Below are 15,304 nucleotides of genomic sequence, written 5' to 3'. Positions count from 1 at the left end.
CTGTGCATTCTGTGGCTCCCTCCTTGACCCTTGGGTTTTATCCAATGTAAAATAATAACCCACCAGCAGCATGTAGGAAGACAGGGCACAGCATGGATGAGGAACAGCCTGGACCTTCTCACCAGATCAACCGTGAGGCCAGTCCTGGTGGATCCAGAGCACCTGCTGACCTAAGCTCAGGCAGTACGGTTGAGTTAAGAGACAGGGCAATAAAAAAAAAGACTTAAGGCAGAGAACGGAAAAGGAGTCTGATTCTTCATGTGATTCCATCTCTGACGAATCACTTACATATGATGATCAATTGGACCATCTCACCAAGACAACAGAAAGGCCATAGCTAGAGTATCAAGTGCACCTGCTGGCCAGTATATTTTGATATAAAAGACTGCAAATGACTTACTGGATTTCATTTATAAACAAATGAACTTTTAAGAAGGTCTTCAGCGTATGTTGGCTTCTATACACAGTACTGTTCTATATCCTGTTGGCATAATCTTTATTGTGATTGTAAAATAATTGAAATGTTTAAATATGTAGAACTTTGCTATAACCAAACACTAATGTAACGAAAGATTTCTGCTAAGATTGAATCTATTGTAGACACTTTCCACACAAATGTGATTCCTTTGAAGAGCAAATATCAGAATGAATTTTCTACATGTTAAGACAGCAGAGCTGTGTGCAATAATGCATACAAATGAGTTTAATACGTTTATTAGTACACATCCATCATTAACATTACATTACAGTGCTTTGCACATGTTTTATTCATCATATTTTCTCACATTTATTTTTTATTTTTGTAATGACATTTCATAAGTTAAAATTTTGTTTCAATATACTACTGTTTTGATCTGTTTGCTGTTTGAAATGGCTACTGTTTAATTTAGTTTTTTTTTTTTTTTAATTTTATTAAAACCAGTATGACCTTATTAAGAATTCAGAAACCCATTGAGTCATCTTCTGATCTGTTGACTTATACTGAATCAGTTTAATTGGAATTGTTCTTTTGAATCATTCTTTTTAATGATTCATTCTTTTGAACCATTGGACTAAAAGAGACAAATATTTCTTAAATACTAATGTATTAGTTTAATATTTAATATAATAGTAGCCGTCAATGGAGAAACATTTGCTTTTGAAAGATCTAGATGTACAATAGCAACCCACATATACACAACACCACAAAATCATTTTGTATACACATTTTGTTTCATATGATAATTTGTTTTAATATTTCAAATAATTTATCATATATCAGAATAAATAAACATTAGCATGAGAACTTCAGGTATCCTGGTTCAGTGCAGTTTCACAAAATCTTTCAGTAACATCATTTAAAAGCAAATTATGCAAATAAAATGAAAGTGTATTTTCCCTGATAGCACACATACATTTCGGAGACGTCTATTTGACGTCTACATTTACATCTGCAAGACATAGCCTGCAATACGTCTATTGGACGTTTCCTATCACATGTCAAATAGACGTCTATTAGATGTCTTTAAGATGTTTATGAATTAGAATGTATGTAAAACTAACATCTTACAGACGTCTGCTAGACGTTTGTACACAGCAGATCCTTTCCAGATCAAGAGATCTTTGACAGAAATCTTGCAGACGTATGTGTGCTATCTGGGTTTACTCTCATGTAAGAAGTATTAAAACATCACATGATGCCATGCAGTATGAGGTAATGATGTCATAACCATTTCTCAAACATATTACCCTGTATAGTTTTCAGCAATGTGTTTTACATACATTACATCATTCTGAGAGATGAGTCATCTGTTTCTGCTGCTAGAGAAAGCAAGATAGCTTTTGGACTATTCTCAAACAGGGCAGCTCTGTTCTGTGTCTGGCCCTTCTTTACCCAGTGTCCATAAATCTTGAATGCACAGGCATCGATGAGCTTGCGAATAGGCTTTACTGCATAGGGGTCACTCTTGATCACATCTTTGGTAACTGGCTTGACACGGCGATAATTGCAGTATATGCGCATTGTTGCCAGAACTGTCATGCTGATTACCTGAAAAACAAGCGTTTGAAATAAACCTACATGGATTTCCACTGGGGCAATTTTTACCTTAGAAAGGGCAAACCTTTTCTGTATTCATCAACCTTTATGTAAAATTCTTAAATGTACAATACAATTCAAATCAATTTAATCAGAACAGACACGGCTGTTACCAACTAAATGAAATCAGCATCAGCAAAATCCAGAAAAAAAACAACAACAACTTACTTTTAAAAACTACAACCTTAAGGCTTTTCCAAAGAAAGTGAAACAAATATCGCACACGATGACGCACTGGAATAAAACAACAGATGCCTATAAGTGCTTCCACATAGACCGTGAACATTCACGTGTTTTTTTTAACAACTAGTCCGACGAATCTTTTCAGTTTCCCAAAGCGAAATAACAGCCGTCCAATAATATTTGAGCATTATATCATGTGCCCGGAGCAGCTGCTGTTGCACAAAAGGACGAGAGTGGTGGTGCTGTTTCGAAAACCAGTATAAACAAACATATAAGAAGAGTAATCCAAACGAACACAGAAGAAGAGTATTACGAGAGAGAGAAGAGGATGTGCTCTTGTTATAATTGCATTTGAGAAAAGATGGTTATTCTCACATGTTCTTAATATAATTTCTATTAATTCTCCACTGAATTATGTGATCTGAGGGAGAACACTGTCCGCAAACAGGCAATACAGTCAAGCCTGAAATTATCATATTCCTGGCAAATTCTGACTTAAAATAATTTTTATTCAACCAGCAAGTTTTTTTTTTGAGTGGAAATGACACAGGCTTCTCCCAAAGGATAATAAGATGATGTACAAGAGGCATCATAGTAAAAAAAAATTACATTACATTTCAACACAAAATACCCTTTGCAAACTGTTACAGTCAATGGGAAAATCCAAAGTTCTATACCAACCCAAATAGTCCAAGCTGTTCTAAAGCATCCTAATAACCCTGATTTATTGGGACCAGCTGTTTTATTCAACTCAACAGGTGAAAAACAGAAGCTCTCTGCTGTTGGTTTGTGGACAGTCATGGCTAAGACAAAGGAGCTCTCGGAGGACCTGCGGCTGTCAGGAAAGGGCTATAAGACCATATCTTAATGTTTTGTAGTTCCTGTGGCTACAGTGCAAAGTATTATTAAAATATACAAGACGTTCCCCACTGTGAAAAATCTCAGAGGACGTTTCGGAAGCTAAAAGTAACACCTGTGCTGGCCAGGAGGATATTGAGAGAGGTAAAAAAGAATCCCACCAAGGATCACCACCAAGGCCATCCTGATGAATCTGGGCTCTGCTGGTGGCAACATCTCAAGGCAGACAGTCCAACAGACACTGGACACCGCTGGGTTCCACGGACACAGACCAAAGAGGACGCCGCTTCTCCAGATAAGGCACACAAAAGCCCACTTGGCCTTTGAAAATGCTCATCTGGACAAAGTAGACGACTTCTGGTCTTCTTTTTTATGGTCAGATGAAACAAAAATTGAATTGTTTGGCCACAATGATGTAGCCTTCATTTGATGTAAAAAAAGGAGAAGCCTTCAACCCTAAGAACACCATCCCCACTGTCAAACATGGTGCTGGGAACCTAATGTTTTGGGGGTGTTTTTCAGCTGGTAGACCAGAGAACCTACTCACAGTAAACGGCACCATATCAGGCAGTCTGCAGAGAAACTTGGCCTTGGGCACCAGTGGACATTTCAGCACGACATCGACCCAAAACACACAGCAAAAGTGGTGAAGAAATGGTTAGCAGACAAAAACATTAACGTTTTGCAGTGACCCAGCCAGAGTCCTGACTTAAATCTAATTGAGAATCTGTGGAGGGACCTAAAGATCAGGGTGATGGCAAGGAGACCCTCCAACCTGAAAGAGTTGGAGCTCAGCGCTAAAGATGAATGGGCAAAAATACCAGTGGAGACATGCAAAAAGTTGGTCAGCATTTATAGGAAGCATTTGATTGCTGTAATAGCCAATAAAGGCTTTTCTATTTATTATTGAGAAGGGTATGAATAATTTTGGACATGCCACTTTTTGTTCAAATGTAAATAAAAGATGAATAATAATTTTTTCCACAATTATGCCTCATGTACATCGTCTTATTTTCTTATTTTCTGGGAGATGTCTGTGTCATTTCTAATAAAAAAAAGTCAGAATTTGCCAGGGGTATGAATAAATTCGGGCTTGACTGTATGTATATATATATATATATATATATATATATATATATATATATATATATATTTTTTTTTTTTCTTTTTTTTTTCTCCTATATCTGTTTTGTATGTAGCTCAAGTATTTTTATAACAATAAAGGATGTTTATGATAATAAGAAGGTGCCATTATTAAACATATAAAGAGTGCATGTCTGCCTATTATAGAATCAAAATCAACAGCAGATTACAATCAGAAGTTATTGCAAGCACTCAGTGATGGTTTAAAGTGGGTTTTTACGTATACAAGATACATATCTGAGGAAAAATGCATTGTTGGTCAATGCCACCTAGCGTGCAGGTGTGAATTAGCAGAAGACGAACAATCGGTTTGCGCTCGGTGTGAAAGCACAACGTCTGACTCTTAACCTAATGTTTTAATGTTTTGCATTTCCTGTCTCCAGTGTTTTTAGTCAAAGTAGCATATTCCAAGCTGTTAATCTGTTAAACCTATTAAAATGTTTTTAAAAAACACATGGCTCTATAGCGCCATCACTTTGCAATGTCGCAATGACCGTCATTTGTCAGTGCCTCACTCCAAAGTTTAATGAGTGTGTAAATGACACAAAGCCAATGTTAGCTACATTAAAAACAGATGGCCACTATTTGAATAGGTTCCTATGGTGACCGGAACAGAAGAGCATCCAGTCTGACGTTAGAATTCATAATGGCGGCACTCATCATTACTCAGGAAAAAGGTCTATAAGTGAGTCATTAAATCATTAATTCAACCAATTCGTTCAAAATGGCTAATTCATTCAAGAACAGCAAAGTGACTGTCTTTATTAATGGATCATTGAATCATTCACTCAACCGATTCATTAAAAAATGCAGATTTTGACGGGTTTGTTTATTACTAATTAATTCAGTAACTCTATATTATTCTCAATTGTATAGACCCTACCTTGAATTTCCTGTATGGGCTGAAATGTCGCACCTCTGCAACCACATACTGCTGGAAGAAAGGATGGTTTAAAGCATCTCTGGCAGTGTAACGCACCTCAGGATTTACCACCAACAACCTGGAGATCTGAAAAAGTTTACACACACCATTGAATATATTCATTGGCTGGTAAAGCTAAACAAGTGTATTCCACTATTTTGATATTTCCAGATCTGCTTCAGACTCACCAGATCTTTGACAGTGTCTGAACGGTCATCCCACTCCGGAGAGGTGAACTGGTAGCTTCCTGCCAGGATCATGCGCAGCATTAGCATCTGCTTCCTGTGCCAGAAAGGAGGAGAACCTGCAAGAAGGGTGTACATGATCACCCCAGCACTCCAGCTGAAAAACATAAGAAACGGTGCGGTTTCTCGATTCAGCCCTACTTAAAAGTGGAATGTAAACTGGGTTCATAAGCTTGTCTTTGGCCATCAAGACCAAGTTCTTATATGAGTGCTATGAAATGTCTGTCCCCAGGATATGAGGGTCTACTCACAGATCAACGGCGGTCCCGTAACCTTGGTGGTGAGGATCCATAGAGCATTCGATAATCTCTGGGGCTAGATAGCCTGGCGTTCCACATACCTCTATGTGTGACAACACAAGATCAAAGGAAGCTCTAATGAAATTTGGCTGTTATATAATCATGCATGCACAATTTGATAAAATATTGCTTTATCTTGCCTGAATGTCAAAATTGTTAGCCTACAATAATAGCTACATCTAAAATATATCTTTAGTAAAATCCTAATATTGAACATGTTTTTGCATTATCATGGGTTTATATCTCGCAATTCTGACTTTATATCTCGCAATTCTGACTTTATATCTCGCAATTCTGACTTTATAACTCGCAATTGCGACTTTATATCTCGCAATTCTGACTTTATATCTCGCAATTCTGACTTTATAACTCGCAATTGCGACTTTATATCTCGCAATTGCGACTTTATATCGCAATTCTGACTTTGTATCTCGCAATTCTGACTTTGTATCTCGCAATTCTGACTTTATAACTCACAATTCTGACTTTATATCTCGCAATTCTGACTTTATAACTCACAATTGTGACTTTATATCGCAATTCTGACTTTATAACTCACAATTCTGACTTTATATCGCAATTCTGACTTTATATCTCGCAATTCTGACTTTATATCTCGCAATTCTGACATTATAACTCACAATTGTGACTTTATATCTCGCAATTCTGACTTTATATCTCGCAATTGTGACTTTATATCTCGCAATTGCGACTTTATATCTCGCAATTGCGACTTTATATCGCAATTCTGACTTTGTATCTCGCAATTCTGACTTTATATCTCGCAATTCTGACTTTATAACTCGCAATTCTGACTTTATATCTCGCAATTCTGACTTTATATCTCGCAATTCTGACTTTATATCTCGCAATTCTGACTTTATATCTCGCAATTCTGACTTTATATCTCGCAATTCTGACTTTATATCTCGCAATTCTGACTTTATATCTCGCAATTCTGACTTTATATCTCGCAATTCTGACTTTATAACTCGCAATTGCGACTTTATATCTCGCAATTCTGACTTTATATCTCGCAATTCTGACTTTATATCTCGCAATTCTGACTTTATATCTCGCAATTCTGACTTTATATCTCGCAATTGCGACTTTATAACTCACAATTGCGACTTTATAACTCACAATTGCGACTTTATATCTCGCAATTCTGACTTTATATATCGCAATTGCGACTTTATATCTCGCAATTCTGACTTTATATCTCGCAATTCTGACTTTATATCTCGCAATTGCGACTTTATATCTCGCAATTCTGACTTTATATCTCGCAATTGCGACTTTATATCTCGCAATTCTGACTTTATATCTCGCAATTGCGACTTTATATCTCGCAATTCTGACTTTATAACTCGCAATTCTGACTTTATATCTCGCAATTCTGACTTTAAATCTCGCAATTGCGACTTTGTATCTCGCAATTCTGACTTTATAACTCGCAATTCTGACTTTATATCTCGCAATTCTGACTTTATAACTCGCAATTCTGACTTTATATCTCGCAATTCTGACTTTATATCTCGCAATTCTGACTTTATATCTCGCAATTCTGACTTTAAATCTCGCAATTCTGACTTTATATCTCGCAATTCTATTTTTTATTTTTTTTATTCAGTGGCGGAAACGGGCTTCCATAAAGTATAGTATGTCTACTAATAATTATAAAGGAATAAATCAGGTTTTACAGATGCAGATATGTTAGAAACAATGCATCGCGATACAAATGCCAATTTGTATCCGATGCACACTTTTTAAACAGATGCATCGCATCGTTAACTTTTTAAACCGATGCACCGAGCGAATCGGGGAATCTTCCCATCCCTAGTTCTGACACAGTTTAACTCTGAAGTTTTTGTCTTACTGTATTAGCACTTTCTAAACTATAGCAAATAAACTGTGATAATGTGAGGAATGTTGAAGGTGTCTGAATACATTTTGGTTTGACTGTTTATCATCATGTTATAAAATAAAATACTTTTTTTTTTTTTTGGTTAAATCTCATGTCCGGTTCTAAAATTAAAGTAACCTAAAATAATCAACTGTATTAATGCAGTATATTAATGAAAAACAATCTGATCAGAAAATTGTGAGCATAGATGTATGTAGTAAAATGATGTAAAATAAATAAATAATGTAAATACATTTAAATAATATATCTTAGATTGTTATATCTTATAATGTAATACAATAAATATGATAAGATTATATGATAGATTTTTCAATATTTCAAAAGTAAAAAAAAAATAAGATTGTATAATGTATAATGATTCATTATGTAGAAAGCATTCATACAAAATCGTATATAATAAGATTGTGCAATACATTAATAATAAGATTACTTTAAAATATTATGCATGTTAGAATATCTTACATTATATATTAAAAGATAATTTACATAATGATTTTGCATTACAGTAATTAAAATATGCTTGATGAAATTCACTCGTTTACAGTCAAGTATATTAAAAACTTACTTAACAGTTAGCCATGTATGAAAACACATTTATGTAACTGATTGGTTGATTCTTAGAACAGTGATGGCTACTCCTGGTTCCTGGTTAAAGGTCAGAGGACACCAAATAGCAAATAGCTCCTCCAGTTCCAGTAGCACACTGACCTCTCATATAAGATAGCATGAAACCCGAATCCAAGAATTGCACGAACCTGAAAACTGGTCAGAAAATGCAGGGCATCGAGCTAGTAGGGGTGTAAATTGGATATTGCATCATGATTTGATCTGACACTGATTCTATTAGCCACCGATACAACATTTACAAAACATGCCCTGATATGATTAAAAATAGACTAGATTCAGGGGCCTTTGATTGATATGTCAACATTATGATACCCAGGTAGCACACGGTCGCAGGGCTGCCAACTTTTGAGTTCAGCTTGGAGTGAGAATTCCCACAGCAGTCCCTGTAGGGGGGTCCGGGGGCATGCCCCCTGTAAGAAAATTTTGTGCATTTTACAATTAAATTCATCTAGTGCACTTTGAGAGTTCAAAATGAAGAGCTCCAATACAGGTTCAGTGTGCAAACTAAACAAAGAAAAAAAACTAGTGAATTGAGATGTTCTTGAGGTTTAAAGAGGACTCAATCATATTTTTAGTTGTGATATAGTGCCTCAGTCTAAATTACACTTACACTGCTGGCGAATTTGGAATTGTGTTATTTCACAGGTGTATTATTTTACCTTCACAATCCGTTTGTCCTCATTCCTACATTTGCAAGCAGGGCCTAAAACTTTTTGCCACATGTGCCATTTTAATCATGATTCAAAATTTTCTTATTTGATTTGAGAAAATTTACCAGCCATAAATTTTTTTTCCTGCCCATGAAAATGTTTTTAATAAAAAATAGAAAATGAGAAACAAACACTGCATTTTAATCACGATAAAAACAAAGATTCTACACACATGTAACATGAGCTTTTTTTTAATTTAAATTTGATTTTAACATTTCAACATATACTGTATATAAAACACCTGTCAGCAGAGTTTTTTGTCTGACATCTGGTTTTATTATAAAATCATAAATAAAAATTCACAGTAAAAAAATTGCAAGGTTTAGTCATTATACTTTTATAAATAAATGCAACCGCATTTAAAAAAATATTTTAAAATGACAATTCAAATATTTATCAATTAATCTATTATTCTGCATTGCTTCAACATCTGTTCTGAGAAATTATATTTTTCTCCATTTCGAAAATTAATCCTTCATTCATTAGGGAATTATCACTCCTGAAACTTTGCTGCTATATGTGGCTGTTAGCAGTACGAAAAACAAAACTCTAGTGCCTAGAAGTGCGCAAATTTCCTTGATAATCACTAAAAGGGCGTCACTTACTTCAGTTTATCCCCAGATAGCACACGTACGTCTGCAAGATGTCTGTTAAAGATCTCTTGATCTGGAAAGCATCTGCTGTGTACAAACATCTGGCAGACGTCTGTAAGATGTTAGTTTTACATACATTCTAATTCATAAACATCTTAAAGACATCTAATAGACGTCGATTTGACATTGCAGATAAGCAAACTACGTCTTGCAGATGTAAATGCAGACATCAAATAGACGTCTCCAAGATATACATGTGCTATCAGGGTCGCAATCTCACAGAGCTCCTTTATAATCTTGCTAATTTATTTAATTATCTATGTACTAAATTCCTTATTCTTTTTGTAAGGGTAGGCTAGTCTTGTTTATCAGCATTCTTGTTGGTTTTGTGTAATAAATGAATAACAACTGACATGTTTTTAGATATTTTATGTTCATGTATCACGAATAGACGTCTATTTGGACATCTGAGTGGAAAGTTCCTATAGACGTATCGCAGATGAGCAAACAATCTAAAAAATACATCTTGCAGATGTAAATGCAGACGTCAAATAGACGTCTTTATGATGTACAGTATGTGTGCTACCAGGTATAATATATTTATACTTTTTTAAATATTATCAAAAAGAAAAAAACATACAGACAAAAGTCAAACATGTTAAGAAAAAACTAAGTCACGTACCATTAAGTTTTTGTCCCGGTGCAATCTGCACAGCAAAGCCAAAATCAGTGAGTTTGATGTTCATATTGTCATCCAGAAGGATGTTTTCTGGCTTTAGATCTCTGTGCACAATGTTTTGAGAGTGAAGGAACTGAACCACCTCCAGCAACGACCGCATAATCTTCCTGCAAAATGAAAACATTTATAGTGCTGCAAATACATATGCAAAATGCACTATTATACTCTGAGCTATAATCATATTTCATACTAAAATCAAGATTAAAAACAATACATTTAGATTATAAAAAGTTCAATAATTTGAAGGAAATAAAAATTCTGGTTCACTCCAGCAGGTCAATCAGCAGAACTAAAAAATATATTGAAAATAAGATATTTACATTATGGTAATGAAAACTAAAGGGGAATGTGCTTCACTGTCATGAAAAAAATGTCAAAATACTTTTTTTTTTTAAGCAAAATTATTTTCTACTTTTGATTTTGTGGTGAAATATGACCTGCACATTTTCTTGCCATGTTTCATGAGATCCATTACACTAACCTTGTCTCTTTTTCACTGAGTGTAACCTTTTCGGTTAAGTAATCAAAAAGCTCTCCTTTCTTCATCCTGTGAGAACAATATTTATTGTATTTAAATGTTTTAAATAGTATTATAAATTATGAATGTTAATGTAATTTTAAACTCAGCAAAAAAATAAACATCTTTTTTTCAGAATACACTCTTAAAAATAAAGCCATAGAAGAACTTTTTTTTGTCTAAACGGTTCCATAAAGAACCTTTACCATCTGTTACACAAACAAGGTTCTTCAAATTATAAAAAGGTAAGAAAGAGATGGTTCTTTGTGGAACCAACAATGGTTCTTCTATGGCATCGCTGTGAAGAACCTTTTAAAGCCCTTTTATTTTTAAGAGTGTATTGTATTTTCAAAATCTTTTTGTAAAATCCAAATACGCTTTACAGATCTTTATTGGATAGCGTTTAAACAATGTTTTTCGTTCATATTTTTGCAGAGTTTATATACTGAAATATGGTATGAAATCATGCACAATGAACTCTACTTACAAGTCAAACACTAAGAAGAAGAAAGCTTTAGTTTCAAAGGAATCCTTCAGCTGAACTGGAGAAGCAAGACACAATGGGTTCAAATCATTTGAAAAAATATACTTCCTCAACAAGTTACATTTCATGATTTAAAGCTGCTAGTCTGTGTCTACTTACTGATATTTTCTTGCCCACACACTATCTTGAGGATGTCTATCTCCTTTACTGTGGCATTTCTGATCTCCTCGATCTCCTCAGGGCTCATCTTATCTGATGGCGTGATGTCTATGACCTTGACTGCATATTCCTGAGCGGTGCGTTTATGAATGCAGCGTCGAACTACACTGCTCACCCCTCTGCAACACAATCACCATCAATTAGGAGATGGATTTTTCCATATACAAAACACTTCAAATCAAACTAAATCAATGAATGGTCTTATTATTTGTCTGATGGTGAGTTGTAAAGTATATAACATTGTCCAATTACCTCATTTCACATTATATAATGCAAAAATATAAATAAAAAAGTTAATAAATAACCAGTTTACACACACCGACACCTTCCCGTAAAAGGAGTAGTTCACTTTCAGAGCAAAGATTTACAGATAATGTACTCACCCCCTTTCTCATCCAAGATGTTTATGTCTTTCTTTCTTCAGTCGTAAAGAAATGAGGAAAACATCTTAGGATTTCTCTCCATATAGTGGACTTCTATGATGTCCCCGAGTTTGAACTTCCAAAATGCAGTTTAAATGCAGCTTCTAAGGGCTCTAAATGATCCCAGCCAAGGAAGAAGGGTCTTATCTGGCAAAACGATTGGTTATTTTTTTTAAAACATCTACAATTTATATACTTTTTTAACTCTCCACAGAGTACAAACAGATCTAGACAAGACGGGCATTTGAGGTTAAAAAGTATATAAATTGTAATTTTTTTTTTTTTAAATAACCAATTGTTTTGCTAGATAAGATCCTTCTTTACTCGGCTGTGATCGTTTAGAGCCCTTTGAAACTGCATTTTGGAAGTTCAAACTCAGGGTCACCATAGAAGTCCATTATGTGGAGCGAAATCCTGAAATGTTTTCCTCAAAAAACATAATTTCCTTACGACTGAAGAAAGAAAGACATGAACATCTTGGATGACAAGGGGGTGAGTGCATTATCTGTAAATTTTTGTTCTGAAAGTGAACTACTCCTTTAAGTAACTTTAATGGAATTACTATTATTCAACATTTCCGTTTTAGTTTATAACTCTGGAATCATGAGTCTTAGAATCAAAAATGTATTTCTCTTTAAATTCATGAGACAATACCTTCCAAGGATCTCCTTTGGATCATACTTCTCGTAGAAGTCCTGTGCTCCAGCCCAGTCAGGAATTTCATCTTCTTTGGTCATTATTATAGACTCTCCTGGAAGAAAACAGTGTTATTGCAAACTTACAGGACATCAGCTAGTTCAGACATACATGTTTACATGTTACACTCGGGATAAATGTTTATAAATTGATTATAAAATATTGGTATTGGTTATATATCAATACAATCTTAGCATTTATTAGTAATATAAATATTAATAACAGCACAAAACTTGAAATAATAAAGCTTTAAATAAATGTGGCTCGGTAACAAAGAGGGGTTGGCAAGATGAGAAATTAAAAAAATAATTTAAAAACTTGTTTTAAAAGCATGCATCAGGTATTTTAAAATGTACACTGCATGTTTATGTTGATTTTATGTAATTAAAAATGACATATGCACCTTTTTTTTCCCCAAAAGTTAACACTGTACATGAATGTACATGAAAATGTCAAATGGTGTAACCACAAAGAGTTTACATTTAGAGTAATCTCTAAATGTAAATTTGTATGCGTTTTTGCAATATTTGGCAGGACATATGCTGAAAACACCTCTGTTTTCTAAATAATCTACTAATTTGTGACCGGTGTTTTGTTTTGCTCTCTCCTCTACGATTCTGTGTTTGTCACTTACTCACAGTTAGCAGAAGCTAGAGATTACAGTTTATAAAGTTTTATATAAGGATATTTTGCTCACAAAAGCGCATTGATTCACTTTAGAAGGCCTTTATTAACCCCTGGAGCCATCTGGATCACTTTTTTATGATGGATGGACGCAGTTTATTGGATTTCTATTGGACTATTGAATATCACCCACTGACTGCCATTATAACGCTTGGAAGAGCCAAGACATTTTTTTTATATAACGCTGATTGTATTCGTCTGAAAGAAGATCTCATATGCACCTTGGATGGCTTAAAGGTGAGCAAATCAGGTGGTAATTTTCATTCTTGGGTGAAATATGCCTTAAAAAGTTTTAAGTGAATGGAATAGAAATATGCATTAAAGTTAAACATTTCAAAAACACAAATGTTGTGCAACATAATTATTTTATCCTAGACTTACAGAGCTTCAATGATAAAGTTGTAGATAAAGAACCACTTTCTCAAAAAAAATATTGCATTAAACACTTGAAAATAGTTTCAAATTGTAGGTTAGTTTATATTACATATTTAATCAGCATCATAAACTAGTGTTATTTGACTACATTGGCCCCTACCAGAAAGGCTTGTTACCAGTTACACCACTTGACATTTCAATTTAAAATCAAATTTGACAGGCATTATCATGAACACAAATGCAAGTACATGGCCTTGGTGGGAATATTTCAAATGAAATTTTTAAAAGTTACCAATGTATTCCTGAGGTCATACCATTTGACATGTATACCTAAGAATATCTGACCATACCCTAAAAATCAGTTAGTATCACCACCAGAGGTCCTTCTCTGTGATATAATTTCCTGTCACATGATCTTCTTGCAAAATATTAACACAGTGGCTCCTTGAATGGTGGTTACATCACATTGAAACTTCAGGAATTTGACTTGACTCACATAATTCCCCAAATTAATTATATTATTCAGAACCATTGTGCTTCATTGACTTGTATTTTCTAATAAATAGTACTAAAGTAAAATTATGCCAAACCAGCTGATCTGATGTTTTATTGAGAATTCCACCTTTTTTAAACAAGATCAGTTATTTGGTACAAAGGTTTTATGGTTACACCACATTGACATTTTTGCAACCATCCCCCAAATATTATCTCTAAATGAATTTAAATCAGAGAATTTAGACTTGGTCCACAAAAAAAAAAAAGAGAATGTATGCAATTGTTTTGCACATTTATTTGGACATTTTAACACTTTTAAATTTATTAAACCATACGTACACAAAAATAGCGTCACGTCATTGATCTATAAATAAACAAATAAATAGGCAAATAAATATAAAACAACTCAAGCTTCACATAAGACATATTAGAAGGAAATACCAGGGTACTTTGAAATATACAAGTGTACTAAATAATTCAAGCAGCCTACCATGGCATTTTTGACACTGCAATGTCACATGTCCAAAAACAAAATTGCGTGATTTGTTTTTCTATAGTAATACCATGTTGTTGCTGCTCTACACTATGCCATGTAATACCATTTCTTGCATATGCAATGGTATTCTTCAGAATATCATGTTACATAGCGTACAGTAATCTTATTATACGGCTTCACTTAGAGCATGTCAGAAACATGAGCATGTTTTATATGCCTGCTGCTTTATTTCTGTTCGTGTTATTATTTCTGGCGTTCTAACACTGAAACTAGATTTATGATGAGCTTCGTAGGCAAAATGCACCCTGATATGCAGTCTTGTACTCGCGATGTTTATATACGGTAGCAGCAACTCCGCATCAATCTGAGCTGCAGCATCATGGACGGCGGCGAAATGCATGACGCAAAAGCGGATTACAAGCACGAATTTACAGCGTCTAAATTCGACATACCCGTTAGAATCAGTATTAATCCTTCTGTTCAACGGTGTTGCTCTCCTTCGATTCGTGCAGTCAGCGGTCAGTCCATGTTCCAGACTTCCTATATTAATATGCCGGGAGAGATATGACCGATCTGCTGCCTTCAACAACACA

At 34.6% G+C, this 15,304-nt stretch overlaps 1 protein-coding gene across 1 annotated transcript; it reads right to left on the bottom strand.

Moving 5' to 3' along the window:
• Positions 1-841: 841 nt before the first annotated feature.
• phkg1a (phosphorylase kinase, gamma 1a (muscle)) lies at positions 842-15,301 on the bottom strand. Its single transcript, XM_073817936.1, has 10 exons — positions 15,164-15,301; positions 12,620-12,716; positions 11,484-11,662; positions 11,328-11,382; positions 10,805-10,870; positions 10,267-10,430; positions 5,680-5,770; positions 5,372-5,525; positions 5,145-5,270; positions 842-2,029 (listed from the first exon to the last, which is right to left on the bottom strand). Exons 2-10 carry the CDS (start codon positions 12,700-12,702, stop codon positions 1,763-1,765), a joined length of 1,185 nt encoding a protein of 394 aa, XP_073674037.1. The 5' UTR covers positions 12,703-12,716; positions 15,164-15,301; the 3' UTR covers positions 842-1,762.
• Positions 15,302-15,304: the final 3 nt, after the last annotated feature.

The sequence above is a fragment of the Garra rufa genome, chromosome 14, assembly GCF_049309525.1.
Source record: "Garra rufa chromosome 14, GarRuf1.0, whole genome shotgun sequence".
In the NCBI taxonomy this organism is placed as follows: Eukaryota; Metazoa; Chordata; class Actinopteri; order Cypriniformes; family Cyprinidae; genus Garra; species Garra rufa.
This window is presented reverse-complemented; position numbering and strand designations above follow the sequence as displayed.

What these genes read in the sequence shown, in the direction of transcription:
- phkg1a (XM_073817936.1), bottom strand. Translation starts at nt 12,702, where the DNA reads ATGACCAAAGAAGATGAAATTCCTGACTGGGCTGGAGCACAGGACTTC. An exon ending in CCAAAGGAGATCCTTGGAAG is followed by an intron (nt 11,663 to 12,619) that starts GTATTGTCTCAT and finishes ATTGTGTTGCAG; the next exon opens with AGGGGTGAGCAGTGTAGTTC. An exon ending in GCCCATACAGGAAATTCAAG is followed by an intron (nt 2,030 to 5,144) that starts GTAGGGTCTATA and finishes CTTGTTTTTCAG; the next exon opens with GTAATCAGCATGACAGTTCT.